Source organism: Moschus berezovskii, chromosome 27 (genome assembly GCF_049115385.1).
Source record: "Moschus berezovskii isolate FMDL1 chromosome 27, NW_MosBer_1.0, whole genome shotgun sequence".
NCBI classification, from domain to species: Eukaryota; Metazoa; Chordata; class Mammalia; order Artiodactyla; family Moschidae; genus Moschus; species Moschus berezovskii.
The window spans coordinates 29041412-29060083 of record NC_142486.1 but is presented as its reverse complement, the minus strand read 5'-3'; the positions used below and the strand labels follow the sequence as shown (position 1 = coordinate 29060083).

Genomic DNA, 18672 nt, shown 5'->3' with positions numbered 1-18672 from the left:
ATGATCTAGGCCTCAGTGTCCTCTGCAGGAATTCTCCAAGAGTTCTGCTGAACAGTCCCAAGTGTCACCCAGACTCCCTCTTATCCAGTAGGTGGAGCTGTGTGCACATCTTGCCAGAAAAATATTCAGTCCTCAAAAATAGGTCTTACTGTTTTAAACCTTGAGAATGATTAGTCTCAGAGTTTTGATCTTTAACATAAAAAAGCCAAGATAATGAGGTGTACCTGTGATGTGCCCAGAGTGCTGTGGACTCTTTGGGCTAAGTCAACCGGAGAAACAGACAGAAGTGACCTCTCGGGACAGCGACTGTCATGTTAACACACCTGCTCTCTTGGAATATCCTTTGAAGAGTACAGTGAGCAAGGAATTAGAAGTGGACCCAAATAACAGTCTAGTGCAGTGAGAAGCTTAGCTATGGTAAGACTAAAGTTTTCTTTTAAGGAAGAGAGAGAAAAAAATATACAGACAGATAAATAAGAAAGTATAGGTATAGACCTCATCACCCAGAAAAGCTGTGCTATTTAGAAGGATACACACTCACACAGGTGGATTCTTTACAGTCTGAGCCACTAGGGAAGCCCTAAGAAATACAAATACAGAGGATAAGTTTTTCTCTCTCAGAACACCAGTAGTATAAAGTATATTTATGAGCAAACCAGTTGTTCTGTGAAATACAGCTACAAAATAACATTTTGGCCATACATTTGCAAAAGGCCCTAAAACCTTTGGCTCTTGATGAGTTAAACAGCAAACTTTGTAATTCCACAGGAAGAAATTCTTACCTCTGCCTAACTGAGCAGAAGAGAGCTGCTCAAAAGGGGGCAGACTTTACATGGGGCTTTGCAGTGATTCGGAGAAATGTTCAAGAAATGTGGAAAAATGAGTGTGGCCTTTCCGTTAGGAAGGAAAGGGGGCCTGGTAGTAAGAAGGGAGGCCCACCAACCAAAGATTAGATTTTACCAAAGGGAGGAGAGCCAGTGAGTGTAGGAGGGACACGATTGGGTGCACGTGTGCGTGTGTGTGCGTGTTGAGACTGTTGTCATTGAGGCAGGGAGGCGCAGCTGGACCACAGAGGCAGTTTTCTAGTGATGGACAGTGAGGACCCGGATCAGGACAGCAGACCACAGGGCCCAGTCCAGGACGCGTGTCTGAGATGTGTGAGTGCTGAGGGTGGAAAGCAGAGCAGACTGATGGCTCCATTTACCTCCATTAAGTGTCAAAATTAAAGGCAAAACCAAGAATTACTTTCCCTCAGAGGCCAGGGGCAGTGGGAAGAGGGACATATTTGGAACTTATTAAATTCAAGATGTCCTAAATGTAAGTGTGTAAATGTGCTAAGTGTGGCTTTGGCACCTGGGAGAATGACTGGAAGAGAGAGGCGGGCCTGGTGGTTATGAGCTAAAAAGCCACAAGAGGAGATGAGGAAAATCATATCCACAACACGCTGCTGTCCAAGACAGACCACAGATGCTGAGGAACCGGGGCTGGTGGGCCGCATCCAGCCCACCTCTGTCTGTGGACGAGCTGTCCTGAGCCTCTTCCCTGTTTCATGTCTCATCCAGGCTGCATCTGGGCCGCAGGCCAGGGCAAAGCAGTTATGATGGGGGCCACACAGCCCCCCAAACCCTAAACTGTACATTTTGTGGCTTACACAGAAAAGATTTGCTAAGCCCTATTCTCAAACATGGTTTTATTAGGTAAAGCAAAAGGACAAACTGATGAACAAATATTTATTCATGACAGGTTTTCACCAGCTCGGCATCCAGTACAGTTCTGCCCTATCAGAGACAACCTGCTCCAGCGGTGCAGCAGCCCTTTATCAACAAGGCGAACAACAGTGTCCTTCAGCCCCGAAGCACCCCACTGCCCTCCCTGCAGAACGGCCCCAGCCCTCCCAACAAGGTAACCCAGCCCCCTGGGCAGCGACAGTGCACACGGGGCACAGGTTCATCCAGAGCCCAGGCCTCCAGGCCTGTACGGCTGAGCGTCGGCATTAGCGGGATGGGGGGAAGACCAAAGTCCCGGGGTGTACTTATTCTGGGGCAGCTTAGCGGTCAGCACAGTGAAGGTGGCCCCGCCCACCAGCACCCACATTGGGGGACAGACTACTGCCTGAGCCCAGCTAACCAGTTCCTCCTCTGTCTGCTGCAGCCCGGCTCGCCCCCTCCGCCCCCTCCGCCCCAGCAGTTTGTGGTCCAGCACTCTCTGTTTGGGAGTCCAGTCCCCAAGACGAAAGACCCTCCCCGCTATGAGGAAGCCATCAAGCAGACGCGCAGCGCCCAGTCTTCCCTTCCAGAGGTGAGGGGGCCAGGCTCCAACGTGGTAGGTCCTCCTGAGCTTGAAGCCCTGGTCTAGATGGACTTGCCTCCCAAGAGACACAAGTTTCATGACTGGGAGCCTTGCTTGCCTTTTAAATGCTATTTGAAATCAAAATATCATTCACATCAAAGACTCCCAAGGGTTTTCAGCAACCACATAACCTGCGGTTCCCACTTACTCAGTTTCAGTGTTTGCCTTTAACTTCCCCTCAGAGCCAGAGGCGGGTCGTGTGAAGGATAGATGTGTAAGTGTGTGACCAGGGCACGCATGTTATACAGATCCCTTTCCTAAAGCCACCATCTGTCAGGCCAGCATCAAACTGACCCCCTCCCAGCTGGATGGCCTTCTAGACCACCCAGCACCTGCACCCACTCTGTCTCTCGTCACCGCTCCCTCACCGCCAGCACCCTCTACCCCGCAGGCCAGCCCACATGAGCAGCTCTGCTAGTGTATTGAGCACACGCCCTTTAGAAGGACAGATTGAGGCCCTCCTGGCCTATCGTATCTATCCCAGAGATGGGAAAAGGCAGAGTTCCTGTCTGTAAAAAGCATCTGGCCTCGGGTGGGCGCCCAGTGACAACAGCCACATCAGACCTTACCCTGAACACGCCTGGGCTCACTGCCTGTCTCAGCTTAAAACTCAATTCACTGTAAAGGAATTCACTCATAAGAGGCTGCAGGGAATGGACCTGACGCCACTGCATGGATGCTGACAGTGAACGAGGAGGTGTGCTGATCAGAGCTAGACTGTCCGCTTGCACAGCCACAGCAGACGCTCCTGCAGGGTCAAGCCACTCTTCTCGCCCCCACAATCCATGTGCAACTCTGTGGGGCCTTCACGTACAGTTGGGGGTGTGTGGGGCTGAGGGCTCAGCATTCTCCAGCGAGTAGCGGCCACGCCATGACCACCTGACCTACTTGGTTGCCCAGCAAGTAGCTGCAGACACTGCTCAACAGCAGCAACAGAGCCCACTTTGGCACACTCACAGACGGCGAGCAGGGCAACCAGGGCAGACTGCCTACTCGAGGAAGCAAACAGTTTCCAGTGCTTCATACCCACTTAGTACCAAAGGAAGATTACTTGGTTAGTTGTAAGATGTTCCTCTAGTTCCAGACTCAGCAGGAGCGTTTATTTATGAGGGGAAAGCTGAATTTCAGAACTTGGTTTAGATATCGCAAAAAGAATTGAAACAAATTATGCTGGAGTAGACTGTGATCTCCTTGGTCCATCCAGAAGGAACATATTTTCAAGAAAACCCTTCCAAACCTGGTTCTCACATACAGGTTGCTACATACCATTTAGTTGATCAGTGTAACAACGCAGACTCATCCTCACACCTAACCTAAAGGCTGATTTTAATCCCTGCCCTTTGTCTGTCTCTGGCTCATGCATATAGACTAAGGGAGTCAGGTTCTGTTTGGATGAGTAGCTATCTGTAATTCCTCTATACACCACTGAGCATTCAACCAGGGATTATGAGGTTTTTAAAATACATTTACTTAGACTTCCAATTCTACTACTGAATAATAAGACCCTACCAGTTCAGTTTCCCACAAATAAGAGCTGTACGCCTGGTCATAGCAAAGTCACTGCAGAGTGAACAGACAGTCATATTCTCAGGAGAAGTCTGCACTTAGAGGGAGTTGCTCTGTTTTTACTCTGGGGTCAAGCTAAGTGGTGAGGTTACTGGAAGAAAAACCATAGCCTTTATGCCTTGGGAATCCAGAAGACTGGTTCTTCCCCTTCTGGGTTGCTCTCAACTGAGAGAGGAGATCCCCAAATTCTTTCTGCCTACATCTCTGGGTGACCCCTAAACCACATAGGCATGGACTAGAGTCATAGCAGATCAGCTAAAGACAGATGATTTGTCCTGAGATTGGAACTTCTGCCCAAGAAACATTTTGCGATTCAGGTCCAACCCGAGTTAACTGCCTACTAAAATAAAAGAAACCACTCATCTGAGAAAAATAACAGAATACAGTCTTCACAACTTGGTATCCATGACAGCCATTCACAACACAGCAATATACAAAGAATCAGGAAAATGTGACCTTTTCTCAAGGGAAAAAGGCAATCCGCTAAGACCAACACCCAGCTGATTTGAGTCATAGAATTTGCACAACTATTATAACTATCCTCAGTAATATAAAAGAAAATTTACTTGTAGGAAAAAAAGAGAAAGAATGTAAGTAGATATAGAAAAGATGAAATGGAAATTCTAAAACTAAAAATTACAGAGTCTGAAATGAAAAAAATTATAGATCGTCTTAGCAGAATGGAGGTGGCAAAGGTTAAAAAAAAGTGAACTTGAAGAAAAATCAGTAGAACTTACCCAGTCTGGATAACAGAAAAAAAGATTAAGGAAAAGGTGAGCAGAGTCTCAGAGACCTATTATTTTATATCAAACAGTCTAACATGGGTATGGATGGTAGTCCCAGGAGAGGACAGAAAGAATGAGACAGGTAAATATTTTAAGAAATACTGATCAGATTTTTTACGAATATGATGAAAAACAAGTTTATAGCTTTAGGATGCTCAATGAACACCAGTTGGATAAATAGATGGCCTAGTCATATCAATAGTGAAATTACTGAAAGCCAGATTTAAAGAGCAGATCTTGAAAGCATCAAGAGCACAGCAATACAATATACACAGGTAACAACTGCTGTTGACCCTTGAACAACACAAGTTTGAACCACACAGATCCATTATATATAGATTTATTTCAATAAATACATAGTACAGTACTGTACAATCTGTGGTTGGTTGGAACCACGGATGCAGAGTCATGGATATGGAGGGCCAACTCTATAATACGTGGATTTTCAACTGCTCAAGGGAGGAGGGCAGTTCGCCTGACCGCTGTGTTGTTCAGGGGTCAACTGTATTTGATTTACAGTTGACTTTCCATCAGAAAGCATGGAAAAGAATGCTTTTCCATGGAAGCATGGAAAAGAATGGAATAACATCTTTAAAGTTCTTGGGCGGAGGGGTGGGGGAGCAGGAGGAGAACACTGTCAACACAGTATTCTCTATCAAGTAAAAATATCCTTTAGTTAGCTTTCCTTCTTAGAGATTATTGCAAACAAGGAAAAATTAAGAATTCATCACTACAAAACCTGTATTATAAGATATTACACTATCTTGAGGGGTTTATAATATATATAGCTATAATACTTACAAATAACTAATAAAAGATGGAGGAAATCAATGATCTGTATGTTTACTGGGGTTTTATATTTTATATGAAATGGTACATTAAGTAGCTTATGGAAAATTAAGGGTATATATTGTATATCTACAGTAACAACTTAATTATTGCTTTTTAAAAATAGAAGAATTAAGCTAGAATTCCAAAAGATCAATATTTTTAAAGGCCAAGCAAAGAGAAACAAGAAACAAGACAAATATTATAGAAACAAATACTAAAATGATAAACCCAAACTTAACCATATCAGTGATTGAGTAGAATAAATAGTTAAAATGCAGAAATTATCAGAATAGATGGAAAACTAGACCCAAATGTATGTTGTGTACTTGCACTTAGTGACTTGCTTCTAACAAATAGAACTGGCAGGAAAGATGGTGTGTGGCTTCTGAAACTAGGTCATAAAGCCACTCAGCTTGTGCTGTCTTAGATCTCTGGCTGTGGAGAGAGCCAGCTGTTAGGCCGCACGGACAGTCCAAGAGCACCCTACAGAGGCCCACTTAAAGAGAAACTGAGGCCTCCCATCAACCACCTTGTCCTCAGGAAGTAAGTCACCTTTACAAGGACATTCTTCAGCCGTGAGATGGCTGTACCCTGGCCAGAATCTTGACTGCAGCATCATGTAAGAACCCACACTAGAACTACCCATCTAAACCATTCCTAAATTCCTGACCCTTAGAAACTTAGTGTCTTAAGCCACTAAGTTTTTTGCACCGATTTGTAATACTGCAATAGATAATTACTATATGCACATACAAGGGGCATACTTTAAATACGAAGACAAAGGTTGAAAGAAATGATTGGAAAAAGATACCATGCAAACAGTATGCATAAGAAGTTCTGGCCAGAGACTAGGACAGACATTTCACCATAGAAAATACACAGATGGCAAATAAGCACATGAAAAGATGCTCAGCGTCCTTAGTCATTAGGGAAATGCACATTAAAACAACAATGCAGTGCCAATACTAACTGTTAGATGTCTCACATGACTGCCCATACCAAGTGTTGACGAGAATGGAGAACAACTAGAAATATCCATTGCTGTGGAAATGTAAAACAACATAATTTTGTAAAATGGCCATCTCTTAAAAAGTTGAACATACACCTACTCTATGATTCCGACATTCTACTCCTCAGTATTTACCCAAGAGAAAAAAGAAAACGTGTCTATACAAAGATTTGTACACAAATGTTCAGAGCAACTTTATTTGTACTAACCAAAGAGTGCCGACAGTCCAAACAAATTGGTATTTTCATACAGTGGGATACTCTCAGCAATAAAAAGGAATTCACTTTTCCTGCTGTACTCTACAACATGGATAAATCTCAAATTCATTATGTCAAGTGAAAGAAGCCTCCTCTATCCCTCTGCCAAAAAGTACAAACTGTATGACTCCATTTATATAAAACTCTAGAAAATGTAAACTCTTCTTATTCAAGGAAAGCAGATCATTGGGTTGCCTGGGCTGAAAGGAGTATTGCAAAAGGGCACGAGGAAACTTCAGGGGAAATGGGTATGTTCATTACCTTGATTGAGTTGATAGTTTTGTGGATATATGCATATGTCAGAACTTATCTAATTGTCTACTTTATGTAAGTGTAGTTTATGTATGTCAGGTAACTCTCAATAAGGCTGGAAACCTTTAAACATATATTTTTACATAAATGCAAATGAATGAAGACATTTTTAGAAGAAGTGTTAGAAGCCTCTCAAAATGCAAACAGTGATAGAATGTAAGTGTATAAGTCATCTGAACTGGGTGTTCACCCCATTCTTGCTCTATTAACTAACCAGCTGTGCCACGTAGGGTGGGGCTTCCTGTCTTAGGAGACCTCAGAGTTTCAAAATTATCAAAGGATAGGTTAGACGGGATGTTCTGTAAGGTTGCTAATGCTCCCAGGTTTGTACAAAAGAAAGCTAACATATATTCTCCTTTGTTGTAGATTTCCAATGCACACAGTCAGCAGATGGATGACCTCTTTGACATCCTCATTAAAAGCGGAGGTAGGTCAAGGTCACATCAGATCCCTGGAGAGTCTTATCACGAGTCTATGGCAGTTTTCCTCTAGAGCCCACCACACATCTCTTAAGTAATGAGAAACATATTATTCTAATTCTACTTCACTTTATTCTTTTAAATCCATTCAATTTAGGCTATTAAGATGGAGAAGCCATTGTTTCGGTATAACACAGTAATATAATAGATTTGACAATAGATGTATGCCTGTTGAAAAAGATAGACCATCTCAAAACAGCACAGTAGAACCATATTTAAATTCCACATTGAAAAACTTCAAAACTTGCTCCAAGTGTATATTGTTGTGATGGGATAAAAACATTCCAATTTGTGTGTTATTTCTTAAAAATCAAGTTACCTTCAAACATGTATATTACCATATGTAAAATAGATGACCAGTGCAAGTTCGATGCATGAAGCAGGGCACTCAAAGCTGGTGCCCTGGGACAACCCAGAGGGATGGGGTGGGGAGGGAGGTGGAAGTGGGGTTCAGGATGGTGGGACACATGTATGCCCATGACTGATTCATGTCAATGTATGGCAAAAACCACCACAATATTGTAAAGTAATTAGCCTCCAATTAAAATAAATAAAATTTTTTAAAAAACCAAGTTACCTAGCTTGGGCCCAAGTATCTTTATTAAAATTCAAAGGCAAAGCACTTTCTACACATGATTGAACATCTTAGATTTTTTACAGTCTTGTCATCTTAAATAGGAATAAGGGAATGTTAACCACGAAAAAAAAAAATATTCAAGGATCTCTCTGCCTAAACTTACATATCTCTAAAAATAAGTATAAAGTCAGTATTTCAAAACTTCAAATGCTATTTTGGAATATTTCTAAAGTATTCTCAAATTACCTTGATGAAGGAGTTTTCTTCAGATTTTAAAATTGTGATCAAAATTTCTCCATTCATAGGCGGTTCTATTTAATTTTGAGGTTAATGATTTTGTCATAATGTTTGACATAACAGAAGATTCTTGATATTTGACTACAGATCTGTATGTGCAAATAGCTTTTTTTTTTTTTTTGCTAAGAACTATGTTGGCCTTGCAAAATAATTGAAACTCATGATAAAAATTAAAGAAATAGACATTCCATAACTGAATTTAAGGTTAAAAAAATAATAGAATGCTTTTTGCCAAATCTGGTTAAAATAAAGATTTCTTGAAATGATTAAAAAGAATAATGTTTACAGCCTAAACTTGGAAACTAAAGTATGACAGTCACACTAACAGTTATTTTCTAAAAGGGATAATTTTTTATGACAAAGTATCAATGAGTATATTATTTTATGTTATTATATATTAATACTAGTGATAATAAGAACAGAAATTTAAATCATTGATGGTAAAACTAATTATTTAGGTTGCACTTTCAGCTTTCAAAACAATTCTAGAGCTGACAACAGATAATGAAAAGCAACAGAACTATCCTAAAAACATACACAATACACACAGTTGACAGTTCACATACAGGAATCAGATTGTAAGTTCTTTCTCTCGTATATGTGTCCCAATCATTTAATTGTAAGAGTGACTATTAATCCATGTTTCCTAGTGTATCTGCATATAAATGAAACCAATCAAATACTCAAAGAAAGTAAAAAAAGATATTTCACTCAAATGTATATACACTGCTATCTAGAGCAGAAGGTCCATTAATTTGCTGCTTGATCTGTCAAGGAATAACACGTAACTAGTGCTTCGTAAGATACTGTATAAAATCTTAAGGATTTGATAAAACTCAGAAAACAAAGAAAAAATAAGTAATCCACCGTCTCTTGGAGATGATGTGTTTGCTTTAACTCAGAAATGACATAAGAGAACACTGTATCTTTTAACAAGTTTATATAGAATGTAAATGACTAAATTGGGCATACAGTTCAACTATAATAAAAAAGAGAAAAGAATATAATTAGATCTTTCGTAACAGGAAGGCTGTACATCATGCCTGCACAAACTTGGGGTACCCATTTTGACATTCACTGTAAGGGTGGTATCTGCTGATAGCTGACTTGAGCTATGTGGGGAGACAGGAGGCTGTCTTCAGCCTGAAATGACTGAGAATAAGGACCCAAAAATCAAATAATCTAAAACCATTGACTCCTACTTGCTGGTAGAGACTGCTATTAATGCTTACTCTTACTATAAAGAATTGAAAGCACATCAGAATGCTATCAACTTACATGTTTATATATTTAACGACATTATCCATCACCATAATCACCTTAACATTTATCAAGGGCCACACCTGACCAATAGCAACCTCTTCCTTACTCTAAAATGGACCGTGCATAAGTCATTGCACAAAGAGAAGTGCCCTAATGAATAGAAATGTTGAAATAGTACGAAATCATTGCTAATTACTTGAATTATTTTACACAGAGATTTCCCTCCCCATAAAAGAAGAACCTTCTCCTATCTCCAAAATGAGACCAGTGACAGCCAGCATCACCACAATGCCGGTCAGCATTGTGGTGTCCCGGCCACCACCCCAGGTCCAAATGGCACCACCCATATCCTTAGAACCTATGAGCAGTCTATCTGCCAGCTTAGAGAACCAACTCGAAGCCTTCCTGGATGGAACCCTACCTTCAGCTAATGAAATCGCTCCCCTGCAAAGCAGCAGCGAGGACAGAGAGCCCTTCTCCCTGATCGAGGACCTCCAGAATGACCTTCTGAGCCACTCAGGTGCGCTGGACCCCTCGCACTCGCCCATGGAAACGGCCGAGGCCCAGTTTGCTGCAAGTACGCCCTGCCTGTCCCTTGACCTCTCTGACTCGAACTTGGACAACATGGAGTGGTTAGACATTACCATGCCCGGCACGTCATCGGGACTCACACCGCTCAGCGCCACCACTCCCAGCATGTTCTCTGCCGACTTCCTAGACCCACAGGACCTGCCGCTGCCATGGGACTAACAGCACAGATTTCTCGTCTCAGAGTTTATGAGGTTTGAAGACAACGACGATGTTTCGAAAAGGTCAGATTTTAGAAACAGATCCAGAGTTGCATCATTGCAATTATAATACGTTGTCACAGAAAGATGGGATGGACAGTCAGAGGCTGGAAACCAAGTTTGAAAACATTTCATTGCATCCAGCAGTGAATGCCTGTGATTTAATATAGCAAAGAGCCTTCTGAAAAAAACACTACCCCAAGAAGACTCATCTGTTTCTTCAGACTTCAGTAAAGAATGAAAGGTACCTTTAGATTAAAAACGCAAAGAAGAGTAAGGTATGCAGGGTGGCAACACGAGGGCCTCTGGTCATCAGCTACAGTTAAACCTCTGTGGTCACTTTAAGACCTTAAATAAAAGGCAGACAGCTCCACTCAAAAAGAAGGGAGGTGAGCGATCACTGCACAGGGTATCTTCTAGAAATGGCCTGAGCCCGGCCCAAGATGCAGCCAGGGTCAAGAGCAGTGGCCAGCACCAGCCAGTTCAGTGACAGCTTCCCGCTGAAGACTTTTGGTTCCATTCAGAAACCAATGTAATTTTTTTGTGTGTTCTAGTTTATTTTGTGATTTTGGGGAATCTTACTTCAGATCTCCAGTTTTAAATTGAAATGGGAGATCTTTCACCATAACCAGACAATGTCTACAAAATACTGTCGTAAACAATCCACTCTAAGAAGTCCAGGTGTATTGATAACACTGAAAAGTCTATTAGCAGCCCTCCAAATTATTGATTTTAATGTGTATATTAGACACTTGTATGTATACTCTGACATTGTGATTTGTACAGCCTACGTTGGAGTAAGGAATTGGATACCCAGTGGTCCTACTTGTTTTAATAACTCGACTATTTCTAGAGTACTTGAGCCATGTGTTTTTCCGTATTTAAGGAACTGCTGACTAACTTTCAGGTAACCAGGCCCATCTCAAAGAACCAAGAAAAGGCTTTGGCATGAAATATCTTTCTGAGCTGGTGAGCTGCCAAGAGAAGGCAAGGCAGCAGTCTGTCATCCCCCTAGGACATTCCCAGAACGGTTACGGGTGACGTGGTGTCACCAGGTTGGCCAGCGGACCCAGCCCTGGCCTTCCTCTTCTCTGTCACTGATCCCTGGTTACCGTTTTCCAGGCTTGTAACTGGATGTCATACCTGAGCTCTCACTGTATCATCAAGCTGAAGGTTGAGAAACTGGAGGTTTTATTAGTTTTTTATATTGAAAAAGTCATATTTGTTGAGTAGGATAGTTTCAGAGTTTTCTAAAATGCCAACTATCACAGGATTTCCAAAATTATTTCAGTCAATTGCTAGTCATTTAAGTATATGACAAAATATAAAATAACTGAAAAAAAAAAAAAACCACCTGAAATCTACTTAAAAGCGTGGAGACTTTTACTAAATAAGAGCATTGTGCTCTCACCTCACCTTGGGTAAACTCTACAGTCAGGTTTTCTGTGGGTCAGTAAATGGTGAATGTTCCCACAGTGACCGGCAGTCTGACCCATTACTTGGAAAAGAGTCTGTGAATCATTTCTAGGTTTTATGTTTTGCCTAAGAACTGATCTTACTTTATATTTTTATTTTAATTTGTGAATTTTACTCTGTAAGAAAAGTTCATTTTCCCAGTGTTCAGTTGCCCTGCACCCTGGAGCCCTCAGTTGAAAGCCCTCGCAACTGGTAAGTGTTTCTGGATAGTTTGGGCAGAGGCAGTCAGGCGCAGCGTGGTCTGTAGTGGGTATTTTGAGTGCTTAGAGATTGGTCATCCAACAGGTGGGAAATTGTAACCATTGAGCAGAGTGCCACCTTCTGACCAAGCCCAGCGGGATGGTCAGCATCCTGGGCATGAGTAGGTTCCTCTCAGAGGGCCTATCTCCAGGGCCGGGGCTACTGACTCGGGAATGTGCTTTTCTTAGGGGAGGTCTGGCCCACACTTAAGACTCTGAGCATCGTATTCATTCAGATTGAAATATGTTATTAAATTAGCAGCAGATATCAGTGGGACTGTAGGAGGCAACTGAACAGGTAGTGGTATTGGCTCTTGTTGACTTAACTTCCTTTCTCCATCATCCTGCACTGTGTATACAGATTGTTCTTTAGCCCTCAGCTCCCCGTATTGCTTTGCTAAGATAGGTTTGAAACATGCCACAGAAAGGTTGCTCTCCAGACACACACACCGCAGTGCACAGAACGCCATCTTACATAGAGTCTGCTCTCTTCTGACGATGAGTCGCTGAAGTGCCCACTGCACCTTCACGCAGCAGCATCTCCCCCGAAGGCAGCAAGGAGTGTCCAGTCACCGACGCTCGCGGCTGCTGCCTGCCCTCCCGCCCTGGCGTGTGTGGTTGTGGGGAGCGGGTGGCACTGTTGTGTACCACCCTGCCCAGCAGACAGCCACCTTCTAGAAACATTATCTCACGTCCAGTCTTATCTCCTAAATATTCCTGAAACACAGTAGTATCAAGCTTACCTTACCAGTGTATATAGGTGCCAGGTCACATCATGAAGGATGGGAGGAACAGAAAGTTACACCAAAGATGCTGCAGAGCCTTGGCAAGTCCAGGCATATGTGGTCATCTTGTACATTTCAGCAAAGCATGTACTAGAAAATCTCATAGGACACTGTGTGTGCTTCATGTCCTAGTGTTTTTCCTGAAATGTGCAATCTACTGTATAGTATCTGCCATGTATTTGTACATAGATGCAGTCTGAGTTCATGCAGCTTCATGCTCAGATACTGTTTGTGTTTGTTTTATATGAATATTTTTATGGCACTAATGAGATCTTATTTAAATTTCCTTTTTACAAACTTCACGGTTCTGTGATCCATGGACGTGCAGTCTCAGAGTCGTGGTGAAGGCAACATGGTGTGGTACCCCCAGCTGCTGCCCATAGAGGCGCCGTCATGAGCTGTGAGGTCAGTGGACACCAAGTGACAACTGATGAGGTGTCACCTATTTGGTCACCAAAGCTGACATAGGCTTCCTCCACCCCAGGTCATTCTAGCCATACAAGCTTTCTCCAGAGTCCCTTTCAGGATCTCAGGCTGAAACTGGCCACCACAGCTGGCAAAAGATCTGTCCCCACCAGGGCCAGACCATCTCCTTACTGTCCACAGACAGCCTTCGGCTGGGCTCACACCCCTCACTCACGCGCATGTCCGGTGGCTCCCGCCATGAGTCAGCTGGAGGGTGTGCAGCGGCACCACGGGCTGTTTCGAGAACTTCCCAGAGACCGACTGTCAGCATCCTTCGGCAGAGCCACCGGGACCACACAGCTAGGTCCACAAGTAGCGCCCCGCAGGTCACCACCCGTCACTATAAACGTCAGTCCTGACCACTGGCACCAGAGCAGGACACCAGGCAAAGTGACCCCTGCCTGGGGGCCACAGTCAGCCCACACTCTCAGAAAACACTAACTGGAAGGTCAGGGTCACCAGGAAACAGCTCACACGTGCAGACGTGTGTGTCTGGAGAGCAGCCTCACTGCATTTCCGCTCATCTTGTACGTGTTTTGGTCAAAACTGGAAAATGACAACTAAGATGTAGTCATTCTTTTTCTTGGTTCAAGCGTTTGATAACTTGCTCCTTCAGTGATCTTTCTGGGCTACATTTTTATTTGTGAAGTGACTGCATGGCAGTAAGCAAGTCTCCGTCTGTCCCCATCCGCCCTTTCTTGCAGTATTTGAGGAAATGCATAATTACAATTACAAAGGGTCTCTACCTGAACTCTCATATTCGAGGCCTGTAATTCAAAAAGCTGCACATGTTTACAAATGAGCTCTTCCCCTCCACGCAAACACGTTGCTCTGTGAATCACATCAGAAAATGTCACGACCCTGTGTAACAGGGTGGCAATCTCAGATCTGCAAGGTGCTGTCTGGAATCAAATACATCATGTCATTGGCGATCTCGACGCAGCTGTCATGTTTTAACAGAGCTCTGTGCCAACCACTAATATAAAGCTTTAACCAAGTTCTAGAATCACCGAGACTCGTAACGATTACCTCTCCACATCATGCTGTAAGGAAACTTGCTGGCTTAGGAGGAGGAAGCATTTAGGAAAGGGTTTAGTTGCTACCAAAAGTACTTAACCTCGAGTAACTACTAGTAATGCAAACTTGCTTTAAAGGAACCAAAGGCATTGCCAAGTATTTGCCAAAAGAAGGCACTTTTTATTTAAAATTTGAGACTAACGAGCTCTCAAAAATCAGTCCCAAAAAGGTACTATCCATTTAAGGTTATAATTCTCACAAAGATGTAGATATTCCTCTATTGTTTTCATGTAAAATAGTATATAGATTTGTTTTGTTGGGTTAAGAATAATACATATTTAGCAGTAATACAGAGTTTTTTCCTTTCTACATACAAATTCGTTTTCTTGTTTTCTTGCTTGCAATAGAAATGCAATGAGATAGGTGTTTCTCTTCTTCTTTTCATTGTCACATTATGTCTTAGCATCTCACTCTATGAAAAAAAAGGAGAAAGATACCAATCTACAGAGCCCTGCTTATCAAAGCACTAGTTTAATAAACAAAAAATGATGGCAATCGGGGGTCCATTCATGTATTGCCTTTATGTTGTTTTTTTAAAAAATAACCATGATGCCTTTGTAATTGCTGTTTGCACCCCTGAAATCAATTCCATATCATGTTTGAATGCCATACATTTTGCACATGTACTGTACATAGGTAATGCATACTGTATTTTTATATGTGTGCACATTTATCATCTGATCTTTTGTACATAGTGGCCGTATTGTAGCTGATCGGGAAATGTTTGATATCAGCAATTTTGCATTTTTGTGTCTCAAATAAAAAAAAAACATTTTGATGTACTATGACTTTTGCTGTGCAGAGGAAAGACCACGTGCTGTGGGTCAGGGGAGCTGCAGGGTGGGGGCAGGGAGGCCAGGAGGAGACCCCATGTCCAGAACCAGCTTTACAGCCAAGTCACCAAACACAACCAGCGGGCGCGCTGAGGCAGCCTCCATGAATCACACATCCAGCGCACCCTTCCCCCAGGTCCAAACAGAAACAGGTAACGGCTGAACTTGACCATAACAAGATTTACACCAAAACCGTGCTCATTCTCCCACAGTCATAAGGAAATCCCAAATGAGGGCTCTGGCAAAGGCCATGGTGCCCAGGGATGAATGCACACACACATGCCTGCAGAAAACTGGCTCTTACTTTGACACTAATAAATGAGCCACCAACAGGATTCCTGAAAGACCTGGGTAATCCTTCAATTCAGCCTCGTTTCAAAAGCATTTCTATGAGGTATGTTTATAGCCAAAAGAAATGGTCTTTAGAATTCAATTTCTTTGAGAAAGATGTAATTTGATTTTCAACCCAGAAGCCCATGGTTAAAATACAGTTTTGAGAACAGTATTATATTTTCCTCTTTGTTTTGAGGAAATAAAACGGTAATGGGTACAACTTCATTGACAGCCACAACTTTGATATCAGTATCTTATTATGAAAGCGGGTATTTTACCACCCTCAGAGAGGGAGAAAAGAAAGATCACTAGTCACCTGCATACAATGAAATCTCATTATCTGTGACCTTTTAGGGACCAAGAGATCTGCCTCAATGGCCCAGTAAATAGATGATGCTTCCAAGGGACTAAGACACTTGTAACATCACATGTTGCCAGCCAGGATCCTGCCCTCAGGAAGAGAAAACGATGTCTGAGGGGACAGAAAGTGCCCCAGGCATTCCCAGGAGTGAGCAAGGGACAGAGCTGGGAGCTTTAGGGAAGAGATATGTTAGGACATGTAAAGGACAGTCCAAGCAGAGAAGACTACTCCGGCGAGGTCAGAGTTAAGGGATGCTGAGAGGGGGTCACCAAGGGAGTGGGGACAATCCTAGTGCTGAGAAAGTCTGGAAGGGTCGACAGCTGGGCATTTAAGGTTCCCAGACCCTGAAGGGCTGAAGACTCTTCTGGAGATGGCGCTGTTTTCTTTGGGAAGTACAGGCTTCCAGAAGCCTTGCAGAGTGTGGACAGAGTCACCATTTAGCATCTCTACAGTCCTCTGCAGCACACTTGCCCTCAAATCCAACTACCCAAGCCTTTGTGAACAGACACACCCACACACGTGATGGCTGGAGATGAATGACAGCTCCTCCACTGAGTCCAGGGAAGACCAGTTTCAGGAAAATGCAAACTACATGTCACCAACAACTTTCTGTGTCACATAATCCCAAGTCACGTAATGACCATTCCTTCATTCCTCCTTCCACAAATAGCTTCCCTTTCTGATGGATTCAGAAAGAAACTCATCTGGACATCCTGGCTGTCTTTTCTGCTAATTTTTATGACAGGTTATTAAAATTAAACGTACAGTGTATACTTAGACAAAAGCAAGGCCACTCATCAGCTATCTGACTGCCCTTGTGGATACAGCTATGCGACAGATCATTCGAGGAGGATGCGGTGACAATGGCCCTGTGTGCTCTAACCCCAGTAAATGTACTCAGCCTTCTCCCCACGCCCTGGTACACAGCCCCAGGGCACAGGAATGCAACTGAGAGACAAGTTAATAGAAACAGCAGCAAATGTATTAAATGCAGCTAGATGCCAGCCCTGTGCCAAACACTGTGTATAACCTCGTTTAACCATGAGCCTAAGAGCGAGGAACACTTACTGTCCCCACGTAAGAGACGTGACAATTCAAGACAGAGAAGGGAAATGTCTTGCCTGGAACTAGAAAGCAGAATGTGGATTTGAAAACAAGCTTCTAACATTCCAGAACCCTGACCGTTTCTGTACACTCGGTACACAATCCAACATGTTTGTTCAGATACATGACGAAATCAATTGATGATAGCAGATTTAGCTAATGTCAGTTTCACCCCAACTGGGTGTGTCTCAAGTCTCCTCAATCTCACATATTTTACAAAATAGCTAGCTACTCACATGGATGGTTAACAGCTTGTACTAGGTAAGCTCCAACCAGAACATGGATTACAGGACGGGTATCTTAAGTGAAGCCCACGGTGGGGCCACGGCCAATGATTCACGAAACTGCCCACTGGGATAGGGACTTCTGGAGCCACCTGCACACGTGTGTGTGCTCAAGTCACTCAGCCGTGTCAGACTCTCTGCGACCCTATGGACTGTAGCCTGCAAAGCTCCTCTGTCCATGGATTTTCCAGGCAAGAATACTGGACTGGGTTGCCATTTCCTCCTCCAGGGGATCTTCCCAACCCAGGGATCAAAGGTGTGTCTCTTGCATTGGCAGACAGGATATTTTTTTTTAACCACTGTGCCACTTGGGTGGAGCCACTTGAGCATATCCAAAAACCTAGGAGCTATAGAATGATTTTATAATATCTAGTAAAGTTGAAGATACAAACCGTGTGATTCAGCAGCTCAATTGTTTGATACTCATCCTTGAGAAACACATGCACACAGGCAATCACATGCAAGAATTAACATGAAAGCATCATTTACAAAGCAAACATTGAAAACAACTTGTATGTCTTTCAGTCTGCAAATATTTAAACATAGCTATTTACATAAATGAACTATAATGTATCAACGTGAAAGAATCTCAAGGTGCTGAGGATGAGTGCAAAATGAAGCCTACATAATTCAAGCTAACATTTTAAATCAACAGTGCTGTTCACTTTTTTATATAAAGTATAAAAATATGGATTTATGTCAATACCAAGATTCAAGATACTTCTGGAAAAGAGGAATAAGACTGCAAATAATGTAAAGTAGGCTTCAATTAATATTTCATGTTTTAATTTTTTCTATATTTTATTTCTTTAGTAATTCTATAGCCATATAGCAAAATATTAACACTTGTTTACTGTTACTTGATTTCTTTATTTGCCCTTATTCTTTTCTATGAGTTGGGAAAAGATAAGCTTAAAAAGAAAAAGAATTACATAGGAATCCCATGAAAAACTGCATGCTTAGAGATAAAACAGACAAATTCCTTGAAAGATACCAACTACCAAAAATTGACTCAACAAGAAAGAAAAACTGAAAGCCTTTCCTTTAAAATGAGGAACAAGGACTTCCCTAGTGGCTCAGTGGGTAAGAATCTGCCTGCCAGTGCGAGGAACACAGATTCAATCCCTGATCCAGGAAGATTCCACATGCCTCGGAGCAACTAAGCCCATGCACCACAACTACTGAAGTCTGCACGCTCTAGG

At 42.6% G+C, this 18672-nt stretch overlaps 1 protein-coding gene across 7 annotated transcripts in view; it reads left to right on the top strand.

Moving 5' to 3' along the window:
• Positions 1 to 15383, top strand: part of MRTFB (myocardin related transcription factor B) — a 295702-nt gene extending 280319 nt beyond the window's left edge. For 5 of the 7 annotated variants that reach the window (XM_055409522.2, XM_055409524.2, XM_055409523.2 and 2 more), the window contains 4 exons: positions 1744 to 1902; positions 2152 to 2298; positions 7476 to 7536; positions 9940 to 15382. In XM_055409522.2, the coding sequence (XP_055265497.2) occupies positions 1744 to 1902; positions 2152 to 2298; positions 7476 to 7536; positions 9940 to 10475 (903 nt within the window). In that variant the 3' untranslated portion in view covers positions 10476 to 15382. Of the gene's footprint in view, positions 1 to 1743; positions 1903 to 2151; positions 2299 to 7475; positions 7537 to 9939 lie in introns of all 7 variants that reach the window. The other 2 variants (XM_088833187.1, XM_055409527.2) reach the window with 1 other exon arrangement.
• The last annotated feature ends 3289 nt before the right edge of the window (positions 15384 to 18672 follow it).